The sequence below is a fragment of the Taudactylus pleione genome, unplaced genomic scaffold, assembly GCF_031769625.1.
Source record: "Taudactylus pleione unplaced genomic scaffold, aTauple2 ptg000026l, whole genome shotgun sequence".
Taxonomy (NCBI): domain Eukaryota; kingdom Metazoa; phylum Chordata; class Amphibia; order Anura; family Myobatrachidae; genus Taudactylus; species Taudactylus pleione.
In genome coordinates, this window is record NW_028284428.1 from 36,310,937 (window position 1) to 36,333,793 (window position 22,857).

At 44.0% G+C, this 22,857-nt stretch overlaps 1 protein-coding gene across 6 annotated transcripts in view; it reads left to right on the top strand.

Annotated features, from left to right (window-relative positions):
• Positions 1–22,857, top strand: part of SYTL5 (synaptotagmin like 5) — a 297,226-nt gene that overhangs the window by 218,902 nt on the left and 55,467 nt on the right. For 5 of the 6 annotated variants that reach the window (XM_088451681.1, XM_088451679.1, XM_088451683.1 and 2 more), the window contains 3 exons: positions 11,365–11,430; positions 17,218–17,396; positions 20,459–20,561. In XM_088451681.1, the coding sequence (XP_088307807.1) occupies positions 11,365–11,430; positions 17,218–17,396; positions 20,459–20,561 (348 nt within the window). The remainder of the gene's footprint in view (positions 1–11,364; positions 11,431–17,217; positions 17,397–20,458; positions 20,562–22,857) is intronic. The other variant, XM_088451682.1, reaches the window with a different exon arrangement.

A 22,857-nucleotide genomic window follows, 5' to 3' on the forward strand; every position in this document is an offset into this window, starting at 1 on the left:
GGGTCCATTTGAACCCTATTTGACGTACGGTGTGCAATGTAGTTTTCATCGATGGCCAAATGTGTTTTTCCGCTATTTTCTGTGTTGGCTTGCAACAATTTTTCAACCAAAAAAACACCCTCTAAATTTTTGAAGTCTCATTGTTGCCTTTTTTACAGTTTATACGTATCATGACAATACCCCGGCATGTAAGCAGCTATGGATGGTATCAGAAAGCTAAGTTGTTTTTTCTTACTTTTGGGGTGGGTCAAAAGCCTTACATTGTAAACTTTGAATTTCAGGTAGATCTGGGGCGAATTGTTCTGGCCCTGCTCCCGGAAGACGACCAACCTCAAACTCGTCCCAGGCGTAGGCATCGTAGGCATGCAAGGCCCCAGATATTTCGAACACGTGTCACCCTTTTTGGAATGCCCGATGATGAGGTTTTAAGACGCTACCGTCTACCTCCCAAAATCATCATTAATAGAAAGTGATCTTGAGCGGCAAATTGACAGTCCAACAGCAATACCACCACTGACGCAATTTATGGCGGTGTTACATTTCTGTGCCTCAGGATCGTTTCAAACAACGGTGGGAATAGTGGCGGGCATCTCCCAATCCTCCTTTTCCCGGATCCTGAGGGCAGTGATGGAGGCACTTTTCAAGCACCTCCATCATTTTATTAAAATGCCTTTGGATATGGGTGCCCTTAGTGTGGCCAAGGCCAATTTTTACCAAATAGCTGGCTTCCCACACATCATAGGGGTTGTGGATGGTACTCACATACCACTTCAGCCTCCAGCACGGCTGGAGGCAATATTTAGAAACAGGAAACACTATCACTCCCTGAATGTAATGGTGGTATGTGATGCCTCCCTCCAGATCCTGTCCCTGAATGCTAAATTACCAGGAAGTGCACATGACTCCTTCGTCATCCGGCAATCAGGGATATGGCAGAAATTAACCAACCTACAAGCTGGTGATGCGTGGCTTCTGGGTAAGTGGAGACCTTTAGTACATAACAATGTTAAGCTTGATACACAGTGTTCCTGATGTGGTCTATTTTTGTTCACAGGAGACAGTGGATACCCTTGCATGTCCTGGCTGCTCACTCCTTATTTGGCTCCCACACCAGGGCCACAAAGTGCGTATAATTCCGCACTTACAGCCACCAGGCAAGTGGTTGAGTGCTGTATCGGCCTTTTAAAAGGCCGAGTCAGATGCCTCCACCGCTCTGGTGGCGAGCTCATGTATGTGCCGGATATGGTGTCTAAAATTGTGGTCCTGTGTGGGATATTTCACAACATTGCCATAAGGAGTGGTGTCCCAATGCAGCCAGAGGATGCCTTACCTGAGGATGGCCCCCCCGAGGTTGGTCGAAGGTCAGTATGTGGGGGGGCCATACGCGATGATGTGGTGGCCCGATTTTTTAGGTAAGTTTGTTCAAAACTCCAGTGTTTATACCTAATGTGTTTGTTTTTTTTGGCAAACATCTAATTTTTTTTAAATTTTCTCACCATCTTCTGTTTGTTCCCATAATCTTTGGCACTCCAACGCTCACTACTTCCTGCTACCCTTACCAAACCTGGATCTGGTCCTTTTGGGCATATATTCTGGAACCCATATCGCAACGCCATGTTTGTGGAATCATGTTGGCATGGTCCTTCGTCAACCAGTTCTTGATTTTGTGTTTTTTTTTTTTTTTTCTTGGTATGTGTTGTATTTGAATTTATCACTGTGTATTTTTTTTGGGAGTGACCACTTTGTTTTCTCTGTTATGTGGTGAATAAATGTTTGAAGAGTGAAATGGTCTTCCTTTTTTGGGACGTTAACAGCAAGTGTAACCAGGTTAACACAAGTTACATTTGACTAAGGGGTAAACCAGTACTGACGCCAGTTGAGCAAAACTGAAATATGTTTTCAGCTTTCCAATCCACACCAAAAGGAAGCCTGGCCCAACCTTGGGATTTGTAAGATTGGCCTAAGCAGCTTGCGCACCAAGTAGGAACCTGGAAAATGTCGAAATCTGAAATTGACACTACACCCAAAAAGGGAAATTACATTGTGACTGTTATGTGTTTCTGGTGTCTGTTTGACATACAAAGACAAAACACAATCTAACTTTTAAAAAAGGGAAATCCTTGCAGGAACTTATGTCAGGCTAAACTATCTTGCTTTTGGTTTTTAAAAATGAGCCACAACGTATATTTGTCTTTAAAAATTTATTTGGCAAATACAACAAAAAAAAAAAAACTAATGCCGAAGGAGGCCAGACAGCCGGTCGAGGGCCACCAGAAGGCCGATTACATGGTGGCGCATCTGCCCCACAACATCCGCCACCTCTTGCCGACGCCTCTGTTCCTCTGTGGGTGAGAAAAGTGTGTGGGTTAATACAACAATAGGGACTCCACAGAAAAACATTTAAAAAAAAACAAATCACTCCTAAACCCAAAAACATAAATAAAAAGGGTGGGCTGGCCAAAATACAAGGCCTATGTACAAATTCCCACAGGTATGATATGTGTATGCTTAAATCACCAGGAAGAGGTAAAGGCAAACCTTCACAATCAACAAAAGTCAAGCCACAAAAACACGAAGAAAGGCACGACACATGATTACATACAAACAGTTTGTGGTTTAAAAAAAAAAATAAAAAACATACCGGTAAACAAATCGGGAGCTCCGGCAAAACCTCCATGATCCTCCTCGGAGGATCCGTCATTCCCCAAAGAATGGGGCGGAGTTATGGTGGACTCCGGGGAGGGGGTAATTGGAAGAGGGGTGGGTGGAGGAGAGGGGGAAGTGGGACGGAGGGGAAGGAGGCCCGACATTTCCGGGAGAGGGTCTGGGAAGGATGGGGAGGAGTGGGGAATAGGCGAAAGATTTGGGGTGGAGTGTTGGCTGGGGGTTGGGGAGAGTGGGCGGGAACGCCGACGTTGACGGCGGAGTCTTGGCTGTCCCCCTAAAATATGTCAAATACATTGCGTTTAGTTTATGGACAAATCCGGGCAAACAAACAAACAAAAAAAAAGAAATAAAACCAAAAAAAATAGCAGTAGAATTAAAAATTCATAAAAAGAGGGAAAACATGCAGACGCAGATATGAGTACAAATAATAAATAGAACAGACAGGAAAACATGCAGACGCAGATATGAGTACAAATAATAAATAGAACAGACAGGAAAACATGCAGACGCAGATATGAGTACAAATAATAAATAGAACAGACAGGAAAACATGCAGACGCAGATATGAGTACAAATAATAAATAGAACAGACAGGAAAACATGCAGACGCAGATATGAGTACAAATAATAAATAGAACAGACAGGAAAACATGCACACGCAGATATGAGTACAAATAATAAATAGAACAGACAGGAAAACATGCACACGCAGATATGAGTACAAATAATAAATAGAACAGACAGGAAAACATGCAGACGCAGATATGAGTACAAATAATAAATAGAACAGACAGGAAAACATGCAGACGCAGATATGAGTACAAATAATAAATAGAACAGACAGGAAAACATGCAGACGCAGATATGAGTACAAATAATAAATAGAACAGACAGGAAAACATGCACACGCAGATATGAGTACAAATAATAAATAGAACAGACAGGAAAACATGCAGACGCAGATATGAGTACAAATAATAAATAGAACAGACAGGAAAACATGCAGACGCAGATATGAGTACAAATAATAAATAGAACAGACAGGAAAACATGCAGACGCAGATATGAGTACAAATAATAAATAGAACAGACAGGAAAACATGCAGACGCAGATATGAGTACAAATAATAAATAGAACAGACAGGAAAACATGCAGACGCAGATATGAGTACAAATAATAAATAGAACAGACAGGAAAACATGCACACGCAGATATGAGTACAAATAATAAATAGAACAGACAGGAAAACATGCAGACGCAGATATGAGTACAAATAATAAATAGAACAGACAGGAAAACATGCAGACGCAGATATGAGTACAAATAATAAATAGAACAGACAGGAAAACATGCAGACGCAGATATGAGTACAAATAATAAATAGAACAGACAGGAAAACATGCAGACGCAGATATGAGTACAAATAATAAATAGAACAGACAGGAAAACATGCAGACGCAGATATGAGTACAAATAATAAATAGAACAGACAGGAAAACATGCAGACGCAGATATGAGTACAAATAATAAATAGAACAGACAGGAAAACATGCACACGCAGATATGAGTACAAATAATAAATAGAACAGACAGGAAAACATGCACACGCAGATATGAGTACAAATAATAAATAGAACAGACAGGAAAACATGCACACGCAGTTTGCCCCACAAACACAAACATTAAAACCACAATACATAACACTTACTTGCCAGGATCTGCATGCGAAAGCATGCCAGCAAGCGGGGCGTTCGCCGTTGCAGGTCGGACCACCTGCGCTCCAGCTGCCCGATGTTGCGGCGTGATCCGAAGGACCGCAGGCGGGACCGTACCTCCGCATACGCGGAGCGCTTCTGCCGGTTGGTCATGGGTTCTGGCTGGCTGGTGATCCGGCGATCCATGACCTCCGTAAGCACCAGCAGCTCACACCTGGTGAATGCGGAGGCTCTCATGATGGCAATGGTGTTTTTCTTAAAAATCATTTTTGATAAAGTGTGTAAAAATTTTCTGATTGGCTAATGTATTTTGGAAATTAACAGGAGCAATTTTATTGGTTAGTGTATGAGTCATGTGTGTTCGACAGGGCCAGAAATCTCTGGAGAGTTAGGATAGGCTTGATGCAGTGACATGCGTAAGCAAATTTACATAAAGAAATGAACCCAGGGAAATATGCGGGGATACACAGCAATAGTACAATTGTTTAATTGTGGTTCACATGTTTTTTAAACAATAAAAGCGAATGTTTCATCCGTACGTATTCTGCGGGTAAACACAAACACAGACAAGAGTAAAGTTTCTTGCATTGTGTTGAAAAAAAACAAACAATTAAGCTAATTGATACATTGATTGGCATGATACGATTGATGGAGGTAGGCAGAATAAAGGAGCAGGTAATCGACATCTGACAAGGCCACTTCCTGTTTATACTTGTGCGTGCGTTCCTTTCAAGCCATTTCGGGGATGTACGCTCGCTATTTCGTACGCTCGTTAGTTAGAGGAGGGGTCGTCAGAGTTTAGGGAGGAATTTTAGATGCGAACGAAAATACGAGCGAGCCATTGAATTTAAATATTTTTGTACGTACGCCTAACGTACGTGCGCCCGCTTGCGTGCGGCTCTGAATGAGGGCCATTGTTTTTTTTCTCAAAACATTCAAAAATTTACAAAACACAGACTACTGTTAAGTAATGATATTGTAATTACCTGGTCTTAGATGTTTACCTGTTTGTTAACTGTTACATAAATTACACTTGGTGTTCTAATACACTTCGTGCTTATAAAATACACGGCTGCCATCGTCATTCACGGCTGCCGCAATACTGATTCTAAACTTATAGAAAGTCTGATTGAGATATGCTACAGCTGAGGACAAATGCTCACTAATCAAAGGAAAAATGTAGCACTGGGTTTGAATAAACACAAGCAGTATCCTACAATAAACAAGGCTCCACTGAACAACATCCCCCAGCCAGGTAATACCAATTTCAATCAAGTCATTACATCTTATGCTGGGCATACACTCTACAATTATCTGCCAGATATCTGTCAAATCTGTCTGGTGGGAAGGAAAATCTGGTCCGTTTCCTAGTGTTTGGGAGCAAATTTCTATTGTTATTTGCTCCCATACATTACCAGATGTTCATTCCAACCAGCCAGATTGGACAGATATCTGACAGATAATTGTAGCGTGTATGCCCAGCATAAATATTTGCTAACAGAGATTAATTCCATGAGGCAGAAATGTAAGTAAGAATATGCAGCTTGAGACTGGATTACATATGTTTTTAAAAACACAGCTGATCTAAGTGTTCGCGACTACAATGCATGTAAATGGCAAAAAATAAATAAAATTTGGTTTAAAATATAATAATTTGACTTAAATTTACATTCCTACTACTGGCATACAATTTATAATGTGATCAGCGAACTTGAGCAGAGAAGTTTTAACCACAAATTGGAATAATGGTAAATTAGCGATTTCACCGAGAACCTCTCATTTATGATTTTTGTTTACAAACATGAAAAATCTAAGTTATTGTGTTGTTTCTTCACTTAAAAGTGCTAATAAACTAGCAAGCAGATATTTTTAGTTATCAAGACTTAGAAAATCCTGAGATGATTGTAGTACATAATTTATGTAATATATTTATTTTTATAGCACTATTGTTTACCCAGCACTTTGCAAGTATAGTATAGTTCACTAATTGCAATACAATACTGCACGTGCAAGACAATCACACAGAAGGATAAAAGGTTACTGCTTCAGAAGACTTTCATTGTAGTTGTAAGTTGGTATGCCAAACCAGAAGGTGGATAAGTAGAGTGCAGTAGATTACTGTGCTGGCCTTAAGGCCCCCATACATCAGCAATTGATTGCAGCAATCTTGCAATTTGCAATCGATTGTGTATAAAAATCTATCCCTTTTTTCAATCGATTGCAGAATTGCCACAATCGATTGAAAAAGGGAAAGATTTTTATACACAATCGATTGCAAATTGCACGATTGCTGCAATCAATTGCTGAAGTATGGGGGCCTTTAGTTAGCCATGTATGGCTTATCCTGACTCTTTTTCAATGCTTCTATCATGCGGTGCATCTCATCAGTTGGCTTTAAAGATGATATAAGAAAGTGCTTCATAAATTCCAACTGATAGAAGTATGGATGGCGTGTTTTGGGAACGATCTGTGAGAACATGGAATGATTGTCGCTGCACAGTTTTGCATTGATTGCAATGGAGAAATATGGGAGGCAGGGGAATCTCTTAGAAGTTGTTTACATTAAACCAAATGGAAGAGAACGAGAGCTTGAATTAGAGTTCTTTGCTATTGAGTAACAGAGTAAGGAGCAGATCTTGGGGTAGATATGGAGGGAAAAAGGTAACAGAGTAAGGAGCAGATCTTGGGGTAGATATGGAGGGAAAAAATGTACGCTTTAGCCAGAATAGCTGAATCACCTTGCATAACATGACTTTATGGTGCGTGGGATGTATCAAAGTTCCATAAGATATGGAGAAGGCACCAGTAGAGTCAGGGTACGGGAGGGCTGATCCAGGCCAGAGGTGCCAGTAGAAGAATAGAAACGTTGTAGTTGTTTATCTTTTATTATTAAAAAATTAATTTTAAAATAAATATTCTAAGACGTTTAACAATAAAATATTGCAAGTTTCCAAGATAAACACAGAAAGAATACAGGTGTCTCATTTCACAGACAATGAGCCAAATACCATTTTTTTAAGTAAAACATATTCCTATTGACAAAAATACTATGAATCAAGTCCAAATCCTGATGTTCTTCTCTCTATCAATTCTCATCTCCAAGGCGAAATTTTCTAATAGATGAAAACATATAAAACAGTGAGAGTAATGCTTGTGTGAGCCCCACATGAGCAGATCTCTGACCTGTATAGGAAGACACACACAGATCACATCTGGTTGATCAGTCTGCACAGTAAGTGGTCCTATGCTGCACAGTCTCCTGATAACTGCACTCATAGAGGCTAATGCAGAGTCTGTTTGCTAACTGATCTTGAGATTTTTAGCACTGTGCCTCAGTGCCTTCTCCGTAACCAAGCACATACATCTACGGGCGATTCCAAGTCTCCGCTCCATTTGTGGCTAAATGCACCAGATACCTACAAAAGTGTTCAAGAATTGCAGAGTGTCAGTGGAGAAAGTCACGCTCTAAGGCTGACTTCCTCCACTTCAAATTTATTCTCTCTTCCTGCCCTGTCTCTCTCCAAACAAACATATTTCAAGAACCTCATCTCCTCCCAGTCCTCAAACCCCCGGCGTCTCTTTGCCACTTTCAACTCCCTACTCTGCCCTTCCCCTCCTCGCCTTCCCTCCTCGCTCTCTGCCCTCGACTTTGCCACCTACTTTACATCTAAAATTGACTCCATACGTGAGGACATCATATCCCATCAGACCATCAGCACTCCTCCCCCTTCTTGCCCTTACCACCCCTCACCTTCCGTCGCACCAACTCTGACCCATCTCTCTTCTCCCTTTTGCTTCCAAACTCCTTGAGCGTATTGTCTACAACCGCCTTACCACCTTTCTTTCCTCCCACTCCCTCCTTGACTCATTTCAATCTGGCTTCCGATCTCTCCACTCCACTGAAACTGCCCTCACGAAAGTCAGTAACGACCTCCTTGCTGCCAAATCCAAGGGCCACTACTCTCTGCTCATTCTCCTTGACCTCTCTGCTGCATTTGACACTGTAGACCACCCTCTCCTCCTGCAAATCCTTTACTCTCTCGATTTACGTGGCACTGCCCTCTCCTGGCTTTCCTCCTACCTCTCTGATCGTTCCTTCGCTGTGTCCTCTCATTACTCCTCTTCCCCTCCACTTCCACTAACAGTAGGAGTTCCCCAAGGTTCTGTTCTTGGACCTCTCCTTTTCTCCCTATATACATCCTCTTTAGGTGAACTCATTAACTCCTTTGACCTCCAATATCATCTCTATGCAGATGATACTCAAATTTACCTTTCCACCCCTGAGCTCTCCAACCTCGCTCCTTACCCGTATCTCCAACTGTCTCTCTGTTGTCTCTTCGTGAATGTCCCAGTGCTTTCTTAAACTTAACATGTCTAAGACTGAGCTGATCATCTTCCCACCCTTTTCCATTACATCACTTCCCACAATTTCATTATGTATTGATGGCACAACTATCTCCTCTAGCCCCAAAGTGCACTGTCTTGGAGTTATCCTAGACTCCTCCCTCTCCTTTAAACCGCACATTCAGCACCTCTCGCAGTCCTGCCGTTTTCACCTAAAAAATATCTCCAGGATTAGACCCTTCCTCACCCAGGATGCCACTAAAACCCTCATCCACTCACTGGTCATATCCAGATTGGACTACTGTAACCTTCTCCTAGCTGGCCTCCCGGTCTCTCACCTCTCTCCACTACAATCTGTTCTCAATGCTGCTGCTCGGCTCATCTTCCTCTCCAGACATTCTACATCTGCTTCCCCTCTCCTTCAAGCCCTACACTGGCTCCCCTTCCCCTTCAGATGCCAATTCAAGGTTCTTACATTCGCCTACAAAGCCCTCACCAAATCCTCTCCCCCATACATTTCTGACCTTCTCTCCCTTCACACTCCCGCCCGTCCACTTCGCTCAACTAATGCACGCCGCCTCTCTTGCCAACTGATTACTTCCTCCCACTCCCGCATCCGAGATTTTGCCCGTGCTTCTCCCTACCTTTGGAATGCTCTCCCTCTCCCTATCAGACTCTCCACCTCTCTACAAATCTTCAAACGGGCTCTCAAGACCCACTACTTCATCAAGGCCTTTCAGCACTCATCCTACCCCACCTCATGCTCTTTCCTTTATATCTTCCCCTTCTGTGTCACGCCTGTCTGTCTGCCCCTCCCCTTATGGTGGGTACACACTACACGATATGCTCCCTGAGCGATATCGTATAGTGTTGTCCCCGGCAGGCTGTGCTCAATGTCGTTCATGACATTGAGCACAACTGCTGAACGATATCATTAACGATATCGTTCAGCGCCGGGCTCTCTCCCCCATTCCCTGACATGCAGCAACCTGACGAGATCGTCAGGTTGGCCTGCATATCAGCCCGATGAACGATGATGACGAACGACCCACGGGAACGCGCGTCGTCATCATCGTTCATCTTTTTGTGGTTAAAAATGGACGATAAAGTGGACGACTGAACGATAACGATATCGTTATCGTTCAGTCGTCCACTTTATCGCTCAGTGTGTACGCACCATTATAATGTAAGCTCTCATGAGCAGGGACCTCTTCCCTCATGTGCTTCTCTTTACATTTTCTTCTACTCTCTACTCCCCATTAGGGCACCTAATACGGGACTGCCAACTCCCGGCAGCTTATTGTGAGTGCTTTAATCACTATTTCAGCAATGTATATAAGTCGTGTCCTTGTCCTGCACTGTAATGTACTGTAAGTTACTTGTTTCTTGTTCACCTATTAGTTCTATGTACTATGTAAGACGCTGCGGAACACTTGTGGCGCCATATAAATAAAGGGTAATAATAATAAATGGGGAGTTCGTACTTGGTTAAGTTTAATGAGGACTATGCTGAGTTGTGTGTCTGTCTGATTTCGACTGATGTAAATGTGTGCTGTAGTGAAGATGGCTATTAGAACAAGCGGATGGGTATGGTCAGTGCGGTCACATAGATGGATGCAATTTGGTATACGGATAAATATCTGCATTTACTTCCACGCATACAGTACAAGTATTATTACAATCGATTACTCGCAACAGTGCATCAGCTCCATAATGTGGGCATGGTCCAGTCCGACTTACGGACATGTTCCTAAATAGTCTAAACATTCTTTTGTGATATTTTTTAAGGCATAGTGATCCTTTTGGTATGACAGCCAGTAATTTATGACAGATTTGATATAAAATCAACCTAATTCACAGACAAAATATGTTTTTTTTAATTGTGGAAAATCCAGATTTTAGTTTTATGACATTGTGATACGACCTGGGTCATTTTTCTAAATATTAAAGGCTATTTTTTATGTGTTGAGGCCTCTATTCCTGAGCAGGTCACTACAGAACCTTTGTCACTGCCACAGCTGTTGACCACCAATTCTGGGACTTCAGGTTTCTGATACAGTTGCCTTTCATTGTCCTATTACAGTAATGGTTGGCACTGGAATGTTAAATGTCATTGGTTGCAGAAGTTGCATGATAACAGGACAAATGTAGGGATAACAGGTGCTCTGCTGTGGTCTACTAAGGAATCAGGTTCTTCCACATATTTTATTAATAACCCTGCAAAGCCCAGGAAGGGAAAACAATGAGTGGAACTTCCACTATACTGTACTTGTAAGTGGAGATAAAAGAGGAGTTAGACTTTAATTGGCCCTTTTCCTCCAGGATATGCTCTCAGTAAGTGCAGATGAGCCACTTGGATTGTGTGATTACAAACTGGACTTATTTTTAAGAACTTACCTGCTGAAATAAAATAAAAATATAGTTAAACGTAAGTTTTCTGCAAAAGTGTTATGTTCTGCAAGTCAGGATTTACATCTATAGAAAAGAGCACAATAAAGCAACAACAAAAAAAAATTTAAGGCCACTTTTTTGTTCCTTTTAGTTTCTGTCAGTTATTTTCTTGACTTGTTTCTCACTATAGCTACCTCTAATGCTGTAATCTATTGCTGCTGTCTACTCTGTTTTTGTTCCTCTAAGACTGCCCAGCCAATCTCTGACAGGAAGCGGACCCACTTATCTGTCCCTGATGCTGATGCAGATACAGTGAGTTCTTATTCTTCTTAAAATCCCTTTCCGCTCTTCTCTACCTCCCTCTCTCTCTCTCCCTCCCTCTCTCTCTCTCTCTCTCTCTCTCTCTCCTTCTCTGTTTTTCTCCCTCCCTCTCTCTCTCCCTCTTACACTCACACCCTCCCCCTCTCTTCAGTTTCTCTCTCTCCCTCCCTATATCGACTCATCTTTCTCCATCTCCCTCCTCCATCTCTCTCTCCCCATCTTCTCTCTCTATTCCCTCTACTCTCTCCCTCATTCCCTCGCACTTTTTCTCTCTCCCTCCCGCAATCTTTCTCCTTTCCTCTCTCTCCCTCCTCTTATATACCTTTACTCTAATTCCTCCCTCTTTCTTCCTCCCTATCTTTCCCTCACTCCCCTCTTTTCCTTTCCCTCCCCTCCCTCTCTCTCCCTCCTTCCTTCTATGTGTACACTTCTCTCTCTTCCTTCACTGTCCCTCTCTTTCTCTTCCTATCTCTCTAACACCCCTCTATTGCTACCTCTCTCCCTACCCCCCCCCCTCTCTCTCTCTCTGTTTTCTGAAGATGTAATGTATTTGGGTGATGTACAGTGGTCCTGAACCTGTGCTGAAATTATGGCCTTGACTAGGACTTTGATGTATTTTATGTATGTAAAAATGCTTAATTGTTTCAGGAATGACCCACAGGTTTATTAGAAGTTTTACATTCAAAATTAATTCAAACATACATAAACATTCAGATGTAGCAAGTGTTAAATTGTATTTTAACACTGTGCAAGTCTACTGTCATCACTACACAAGTGTAGCCCCTGCAGTATGATTCCTCCATACAAAATGTTAATGTTAAAAGTTTCACATGTAATACTTTGGCTAATTATATGGTTTCCTGTAGAATCATTGTAAATATATGCTGTTCTGGTGAGAACCTCAGTTTATGTCAATTGACAGATACTGCCAATAATAAATAATTAAAAAATATAATTTAAATGACAGAATTTGCAGAAAGGACCAGCCATTTACTTGCAGAGTCTCTGAACGTTACCTCCGCTCAGACCACAGATGCTGCACTGTGTAATGGTCACTCCTGTCTCTCCTGTGTCCGGGTATGATTACCCAGTGGGTACAACCAGAGCAGCAACTAGACTTTTTGGTGCCCTGTGCCAGGCAGAGCATTGGCGCCCCCCCCCCCCATTTTTTAAATAGGGACATAAGATAGTGTACCTGAATAAGGGCCATGGTCTCATGGGGAAGGGCCAGGGAAGAGATAGGAGAGGCCAGGAGATGCTGGGGATAAAAGAAGAGGAAGCTACAAGTGAAAATGATAATAAATAGGAAGATTGACAGGCGCAAACAGCGCCCCCTGCCCTGCAGTGCCCTGTGCCATGACACAGGTTGCACTACCCTAGTTACGGCCCTGGGTACAACATTAGTGTTTCCATCAGTCAGTACTCCTCCAATGGAGTTGCTTATTTGCATTCTGTCTCTAGGCAACATCCTAAAAGTCTTTACAAACAGTGATTTTTTTTTTACCATAAAAGTAACAATTCCCTGGCATTATTCCTCTACAGCTGCGATTAGATTTACAGCTCTCTTAAATCTCTGTATAAATGGCACATTAGGTTGCTCAGCTAGTGTGAAGTCTTTGCTAAAAAGAAAAATCAATAGCAAATTATTCAAAGGCTGTTACCTTCATCCTTGTGTCAGGCACTTGGGAGTTTATGGATGGGTTTCAAGCTTGTACTTGAGGAAAAATAGATGGTGTCTCACAAAGCTTCGACTACAAAGGAAAGGATTATGCACCTCTTGGTCCCTTCATAGATCTTTGTAACCCTTTCAAAGTTAAGATATCAGTTGTATGGGTAATATAAGTATTTGTAATGTAATAAGCATATTACAAAACAGTGTGGAAGGGAACTTAGTAATACTCAATGGACTGGATAAAACCTTAAACAAAATGGAGATTTGTTTATTTTATTAAATTTTTTACCTTTTTTTTACTTAGTGCTTTACAAGTTTTTTTTAATCATTTACATCAGTTCCTGCCCCAGTGGTGATTATAAGTTCTCAACTGCTCAAACACACTTACGCTTGTATTATTGTGACCATAGCCAATTAATCTACCAACATGCAGCCCACCATGTCATGGTCTCCTGAGCAAAGGCACTTGTATAAAATAATGCCAATGACAAAATGTCATAAACATGCAGCATTGAGACTTTTATACTTTCTGATATTGATATAGTGTATTTATAACAACTTGTAGCTGCACAGACAATCTACTGCAACAGACTAAGAGCCTGATTCAGAGCCGCTCGTAAGCGGCCGCTCGTTCGCACCGAGCGATGTTCACACAACTGCGCATGCGTACGGCTCGTAATACGCATGCGCGAACCAGTCATTGCGGTCGAAATTCATGTGCTCGCAAAATAGCGAGTGCCTGCTAATTTGAGTGACAGAATGAGGCGTTTGTGGGTGGTAACAGGGGAAGGTGCTTGAAAACGGGGAGTGGTGATCCGAACGCAGGCGTGCCAAACGGTCAAAACGGGCGTTTTAAGGGTGTGCATAATTAACAAAGCAGCGTCATCGACCACGTCAGTTGGTTGTTTCTTAGCCTGACCCGTTCGCATGATTGCGGTAGGAAAATCCAACCACAAGCACTGCGAGCAGTTCATTCGCCTTTCGATGTACTCGATTAATCAAATAAATAGCGGAGATGACGTAGGATGCGAGCGGCCAGGGGGCGTTTTTTACAAAAAAAAGACAGCATGTTTTGTTCGCTCGTTCAGACACAGAGGCGTCAACAGACCGCAAAGAGCGAACGGTCAATTTAAATAGCCAGTCCCTTTTTCTGGACGAGCGAGCGCAAATAGCATCCGGCTCTGAATCAGGCCCTAAGTAAGTAACTATAGAGAATATCTAGCAAAATAAAGAACCTTTTGTAAGGTTGATGAAAAGTGAAAGGTGACAAATATGTAGAAGGGTTTGGGTACGGGATGGGTTCGCTCAGGATCCTGGCGGTAATAATCCCAATGTCGGCATCCCAGCTGGCAGGGGCTGGCTGGCAACTTTTAGGGGCAAATGCATGCAGGCTGCCCTGGCAGAGGAGTAGTGTGTAGCCAGGGTGCCTGAAGAATGTGCGTGCTTTGGTGCCCCCCCACCCCCCCTCAAGTGTTCCAGGGAGGAGGCTGGTCCATATGGGATTAATGTAAAGTAAAAATAAAGAATAGGGGCAGCCCCGTCGTGGTCCCCATATGCAGTGCCTCCCTGTGCCCCAGGAGAGGTCCCCCTTATGCAGGCCTCCAGTAGTGCCCCCAGTAGTGATCCCCCCTATGCAGTGCCCCCAGTAGTGGTCCCCCCTGTGCAGTGCCCCTTATATAGTGCCCCCAGTAGCTGTCCACCCCCCATGCAGTGCCCCCAATAGTGGTAACCCTTCTGCAGTGCCCCTTAAATAGTGGTCCCAGTTATAGTCTCCCCCCTATGCAGTACCCCCAGTATTGCCCTTTTTATAGAGCCCCCAGCAGTAGTCCCTCCATGCAGTGCCCCTAGTAGTTGTCCCCTCCCCTTGTAGTGCCCCTAGTAGTAGTAGTCCCCCCTTGTAGTGCCCCTAGTAGTAGTCCCACCCTTGCAGTGCCCCCAGTAGTAGTAGTCTCACCCCCCTTGTAGTGCCCCCAGTAGTAGTCCCCCAGTTGTAGTCCCCCCCTTGAAGTGCCCCCAGTAACAATCCCCAGTAGTGGTCTCCACCTTGCAGTGCCGCCAGTAGTGGTCCCGCCTTGTAGTGCCCCCCCATGTAGTGCCCCCAGTAGTGATCTCCCCCTTGTAGTGCCCCCAGTAGTGGTCTCCCTCTTGTAGTGCCCCCAGTAGTAGTAGTCCCCCCCTTGCAGTGCCTCCAGTAGTGGTTCCCCCTTTGTAGTGCCCCCAGTAGTAGTAGTAGTCCCCCCTTGTATTGCCCCCAGTAGTAGTAGTCCCCCCCTTGTATTGCCCCCAGTAGTAGTAGTCCCCCCCTTGCAGTGCCTCCAGTAGTGGTTCCCCCTTTGTAGTGCCCCCAGTAGTAGTAGTCCCCCCCTTGTAGTACCCCCAGTAGTGGTCTCCCCCTTGTAGTGACCGCCCCTCCTCCAGTAGACACACGTAATAAAACAAAAACACTTACCTGAATCTCCGATCCCGCCGTCGCCATCCGCTCCTCTGTCTGTCCTTCCCGGGCCGGGCCGCTCTGCATTATGGGAGAGACGTCATGACATCATGATGCCTCTCCCACTGCCCACTGCGGGAGCCGGAAGATGGAGCGGCTCCTGCAGTGGGCTCAGCAGCAGCTAATGAGAGTCTGTCAGAATCTCTCATTGGCTGCTGATCAAAACAAACACACAGCTGCCGGAGGCGGCGGCTGTGTGTTTGTCACTTGTGTAGCGCTGACCGAACTCCGTCTGGTCAGCGCTACACACACGGTGCAGCCTGTGTCACAGTGACACAGACTGCCTGTGGCCCGCATGACGCTGCGGCCCGGGGGGCACATGGCACCCTGCCTCCCGGCCCAGCCCTCCACTGCCAACTGGGTTACATGGGCGACACCTGCAGGTAAGTATACTAACACTGACTCTACCCCTACCCTCCCCCCCTCCGCAGCTTAACCCTAACGCCCCCCTGCAGCCTAACCCCTAGTGCCTAACCCTCCAAGTACTTACGGTCGGGATGCTGGCACAGGGCTTGTGATTGGTGTCGGCATTCCGAGCACCGCGATATGAACTACATAACTCTAGAATCATATAAACTACCCTTTATGCGACAATATTTCAGTTTGAAATTAAATATTTCTGTTTTTTTGGTTTTTACTATGGACATATATATAGCCATTGTGATGTTATGCCACAGTATTATATAGTATTATATCTAGTCAGGAATGGTGTAACCTCATTAAGAGTCAGTGACGTATCTTTAATGGGTGCAGTGTGTGCGGGGCACTCGGGCCCCCTGGTCCAGGGGGACCTCGCACCGCACACCCTGCACCCATATTATTTTAAACTTACCTGTCCGTGGTCCCGCGGCGGGTGTCAGCGTTGCTCAGAACACTGGAGAATGGCCACCGTGGCCATTTTCCCGGCGTTCTGTGCATGTGCAGTAGACTCCGGGCACACTCTAGTTCCCGGAGTCTACTAATGCTCCGGTGTCTGGTCAGTCGGCTGCCGGCTACCGGGGAGAGAGGAGGGAGCCCCGCACGGGGGGTGCACACGGGCCCCCTCCTCTCTTAAGACGCCCCTGTTTAAGAGTACAATAACTTCATTGATAAAATGTATTTGGAACTAAATAAGTTGACTCATATTAAGCTACAAATCCAATGGAAGAAACATCCCAGCAGAATAGTAATAGAAGCCAAGTCATTGATATGAAATAGCAGATTGTATAGCTTATTACACATATAGATACATACACAGTTTATCAATAACTGTTGGTTTGTACATTTATAATCAACAATTGTGGCAGAAAAGACAAAAGTATGCCTGTAGTCTCATAAACAATAGGTGTACCCTGCTATTGTTGTTATACAGTATGTACAATGAGCCAAGCATTGTTCACATTTAATAGACTAAAATAATGACCAACAGAGAGTACAGTAGTGGTGGATGATGTCCATAAGCAGCACAGGTTGTCAATAGCTGTACACATTGTAAGTGAATGTTTTCAGTAAAGATGGTGCTCTCTCTTGCTATGGTATCACACACTTTGTCTTATTTAATTTAAAGAACAAGAACCAGATCTCTTGTACAGCTGTTATAATTTCTTTTTGTTCTTTTATTTTTTGTTTGTTTCAGGCAAGTCTTACTAGTATGACAAGTCTCTACAGTGAAGCTGGGGACTATGGTAATGTGAAAGTCACAGGGGAAATCGTACTCAATCTTAATTACAGCTATAAGACAGGCGCTTTAAACATCATGGTAAAGAGCTGTAAGAATATAGCTGTGGCCGACGAGAAGAAGAACAAAACAGACCCGTAAGTACATAGTCTGACTTCTATAAGATACAGATGTGTCTACCAACATTTGGGCCTCCTTGCGGATTATACAGCCCTTCTAGTCACGCCATGCTGTGGCGAGACTCAGTAGAGCCGAGCATCTTTTTGTGTGACTTTTCCCTTACAGTGTGTCTTATTTGCAAAGTGATGTGAATAGGACACACAAGTAGCTTATGCTGATTAAAACAATATGCGGCATGCCTATATTCTGTTTTCGACTGCGGCTGTATCTGCATGCAAAATGCTACGTTACAGTGTCAGAAGTCACATGAAAAGACGCTCAGTGCTACTGAGTCGCATGGTGCTCACGCGTTATGTGTAATCCGACGTGTAGCGCACGGAGGATAGATGTATGTGGACATATCTGTATGGTTTGTATAATTTTACACGAGTGCAACATTTTATTGGTTTCTTCCTAACTACCTACTCAGCTTTTATGAACAAAAGACGCTTATGGATACTCGGATCAATATGCCATGTGTCTTCAGTGTATGTAGTGAAGAATCAATGCATTTCTTTGTACATAGAATGTGCTGTCTGGTAACGCTCACAGAGCACTTGATTGAACAAGCCCTTAAAATGTATTATAATGAGGATTTTTATTTTTAAAGTAGAATGTTACTAATGATTAAAACAAAAGTATTCATTTAGGCAAAGCTCCATTCTTCAAAAGAATGTTACCCAAACATCCCCTCCTTTACACAGTTAAGCTGCAGTTTCCTGGATGCTGACTGAGTATATTCAGTTGGGCTGACACTGCAAGTCTGATCGAAGTTGACTTCCATTTGCCCAATCAGCTGATTGTGAAAACTACAGTGTCTGGATGATGGTAGAAAGTACAGTTAACCCAATTTTCCTTACTTATAATCCAGTTTATAAAACACATTGTATCTCATTTATGAAGCACCATACAATTGAGGCACAGAACAAAATCCTCTTAGGTGTTAACTTGTGTCTTAATTTTCTCATGTGTCCCCATGAAATCGCACAGGTTCAGCATAGCTAGATAGTGGCATTTGCAGAGGAGCAATGTTTGCACTGGCCAATGGAAGGAGCTGGGCAGACTGTACTTTGTCAGTGGTGAAGTACCACACTAGTTTTCTTACTCTTACCGAGCTGTACAAACGTTAAAGTTAATTTGGAAACTGAAATGATGAAAATAAGATAAAAATAATAAGAAAAAAATATAAGGTAAAAGGATGAGAGGACAGGTGGATACGTACTGTGCAAAAGGATACATGGCCACATCCACTCCACATACGGCATAGCTCTGAGCTGGCTGAGATATCTTCCTATACTATTATGGGACACAGTTTATTAAGAAGCCTATTTCTAGGCACAAGTTTGAACACACAAAGGCACCTCATGTAATAAAGACAGTCCCAATGGGGCTGGTTCTGAGTCACACGGATCTCAACAGATGTGAAAGGCAAGTTTTTGCAAACATCACACAGATGCAATCTACCCATTTCTCCGTATATGCCGGTTCTACTCTGAGATGGGCGCAACTTAGCTGGATCTGTCTTTCCGTGAAATAGGACATTTTTGGGTGTGAACTGGGCAGTGACAATGTGATCGCATGTAGCCGCCCTAACATGTGGGTACAGGGAAGGGTAGCCTTTTTCATACGTATCTCCTGCACCTAACATGGGGCTGGTGCAAGTGCAGTACTAATGATGACGGTTGCAGCGGGCAATGTTAAATCAATAGGTGGCTGGCACATGCACAATCCTCCATATTAATTGAACGGATACTCGCATTAGCATAAGGTAGTAAATCAGGCTAACGCGGGTGCCCCCTACTATAGCCACTCTGTATGCCACTCAGATTCAGCCCCTATGTCTCCTCACACTGGAATATTTTAAGTTAAGCCATAATTGAAGGTTAAGAGAATAATATTTTAGGCAAAAAGCTGAAAAGTTTTATAGACTGAAAAGGGTGTTGCTAAAAGTCTAGTCTATCGAATGTTTGATGTGACGTGCACAATGTGCATCTTGTAGATTTATTTTCACTTCTCCGCACAACTACTTACACTTCAAGAGTACTGGGGCATCACCTGAGAGCAGGCAGAAACATTCACCTGAGAGCAGGCAGAGGCATCACCTGAGAGCAGACGGAGGTGTCACCTGAGAGCAGACAGAGGAGTCATCTGAGAGCAAAGAGACGTCACCTGAGAGCAGACAGAGGTGTCACCTGAGAGCAGACAGAGGTGTCACCTGAGAGCAGACAGAGGAGTCATCTGAGAGCAAAGAGACGTCACCTGAGAGCAGACAGAGGTGTCACCTGAGAGCAGACAGAAGAGTCATCTGAGAGCAAAGAGACGTCACCTGAGAGCAGACAGAGGAGTCATCTGAGAGCAAAGAGGCATGCACCTGAGAGCAGGTAGAGGAATGCATCTGAGAGCAGACAGAGGCATCACCTTGAGAGCAGGCAGAGGCATTATTTTAGAGCAGACCGAGGCATGCACTTTGAGAGCAGACAGAGGCAGTCACCTGAGAGCAGACAGAGGCAGTCACCTGAGAGCAGACAGAGGCAGTCACCTGAGAGCAGACTGAGGCAGTCACCTGAGAGCAGACTGAGGCAGTCACCTGAGAGCAGACTGAGGCAGTCACCTGAGAGCAGACAGAGGCAGTCACCTGAGAGCAGACAGAGGCAGTCACCTTGACACATGCAGTGTGAGCAACCTGGGCACATAGGTGCACAATCCAGACATTTTGTGCTGTACTTCCATTGCGTAACATAAATGTGAACTACCCGGTGTGACGTTGTGCAGCTCCCTTTCAGTTGAATCTTCCTAAACTCTACTTAAAACAAATGTGTTCAGTTTTTGGATTTATTGTTACTTTATTTGATGGGTTTGTGTACAAACTAGTAAACTGTACATGCAATTTAAGCAGTAATAGAAGCATTGTCAATTCATTCCTTGATCTATACTGTACATGAAGCTGCAGTTGATCTTGTCTGAATTTCAGTTTCAATTTGTAAAAGGAACTTTTTTAACTTGTGGATTTATCACAGCATACACAATGTCTTGTTTCCAGCTATGTGAAGGCTTATCTTCTTCCCGACAAGTCACGCCAAAGTAAGCGGAAGACAAAAATTAAGACCAACACCACAAATCCTGATTTCAATGAACTTCTCAAGGTGAGAATCTGTTTTTCTGCCTCTTAGCTATAGCTACAGTGCACATTGCCTGGGATGTCCCTAAACTGAAATCAACCACTGGGGATGTTATCTCATTCATATCTTACTTTTCAAGGATGTCTTGTCAGTCATTGCAATATAATTCAATCCAATAGGCTTCCAGTCAATACCGCGGTGTCCACTTGTACACATTACTAACTATTACGGTAGCCAAACTTCACTCATTTTTCCTATGCATCTCTGTGTGATGCAAAGGCAATTTGGGAAAATTACTTGTCGCAAAGTACCTTTGCTCAACTGTTCCAGAGACACTTCCCGGCCACTGCGTTGAATTGAATCACCCCGTATATGTCTTGATAATAACAAGAGTTCTTGTCTTGCATAGAAATAAGAGCACCAAAAGGAACACACATTTTGAAAAATATGACATACTGACATACAGGCCAACACATTGCAGCAGGAAGAATGAGCCTGGAGGTTCTAAGACGGAGTGGGAAACATTAAATGAATTGGGTAACATGAGAAGCATAATGTATCTGTGAGGGGATGAATAAAGTGGCATTATGCAACTGTATTCTGCTTTGGGACCAACAAGAATAGTATATGTACTGCGTAGAAGAGGTGACTCTAGGGGCCATGCTTGGGTTGTCAGTGGTTGGGTGCTTTAAATCATTTATATTTGGAACTGATGACAAAAAGAAAAAGTAGTAAATATAAAAAAATTATGTATAATTATAATGTTTGTAAAATTTAGAAATCTATATAATAAGTGAGAAAGTGTGTGTGTCTGTTTGTACTCTATGCACGGCCAGAGTTTTGTACTTAGGGACTGATTCAGACTCGGTCGCAAGTGCTGAGCGCTCGCAACCGGGTCGATGGTGGCCCACAGCGCATGACGGAGCCAGCTCCGTCATGCGCATGCGCGAGACCCGGCTAGCAACCCGGCTATAATGGCAATCCGTCGCTCCGGGTCTCGCTCCAAAAGGGGCGAGCTGTCGATGTTGAGTAATAGCTCGCCCCCTTTGGTGGGCGGGCCACGGGGGGTGCCTGCCCAAACGGAGGTGTTTCCATGAGAACGCCTGCCGTTTGGGGGCGGCCCCACTGACATCACGAGTGTTGTCAGTGGAGAGATTCCGGCTCTGTTAGAGCCGAAATCTCTCTGGGGCTTGCGGCCACGAGACCCTACCACAAGGGTCTTGTCGTAAGCCCGATGGTCGCGATGGTCTTGACCATCGCGACCATCATCATGGCCACTCGCAATAGCTGTGGGTGGTCACCCATAGCTATGCGAGCGGCCAAGAGGCCGATCCAAAAAAAAAAAAAGCCCGGCCCTGATTCAGAGCGAGCGGCTCTGAATCAGGCCCTTAGCTCCATCAAATTTGCCATGGTGGCACCTGATGATACTGTAGCAATTAAGGTACAGCTGCAGTGGCAAATTAAGAGGTAATTGCCCACCTCACTACAATACAAATAATAAAGTAAGCCACGCTGCTGTGTCTTGTTGAGACAATACATTCCACAATGTATAACCTATTTAAGATTTATTCATATGTGTAAAAAGTAAAATCTAAAAACATACCATATGCACAAATATTATCACAGCAATGAATAATAAAACTTCATATACTGTATAACATAAAAATTATTTGTAGCAATTGTATTGTACCTCTTCTAGCCATGGTACTCACAATAAATACCTAATCTTTTAAAAGAAACTTGCAAAGTTCTGCATGTTTAAACAAGCTGGTATAATATAAAGGAACAAAAGTCTCTTCGGGTATTAACTCCTTAGTATCGTACGGTACCGTATCAGACAGAGGCCCTGATTCAGAGCCGGACGCTCTGACAGAGCGCTCGCTCTGAATCAGGGCAGTCCTTCTTAATTTTAGAGCGGCCTCCTGGCCACTCGTATAGCTGTGGGTGACCACCCACAGCTATAGCGAGCGGCCAGGAAGATGGTCGCGATGGTCAAGACCATCGTGACCATCGGGCTTGCGACAAGACCCTTGTGGTAGGGTCTCGTTGCCGCAAGCCCTGGAGTGCTTTCGGCTCTATCAGAGCCGAGAGCATTCCCACTGACATCACTTGGGAACACCTCCGTCTGGGCAGCCACACCCCCGGCACGCCCACCAAAGGGGGCGTGCTGTCACTCACCATCGACAGCACGCCCCCTTTGTAGCGAGACCCATAGCGACGGCTTGCCCGTCGCTATCCGGGTCTCGCGCATGCGCACGACGGAGCCGCCTCCGTCGTGCGCATGCGCACTGGGCTAACATTGACCCACTTGCAAGCGCTC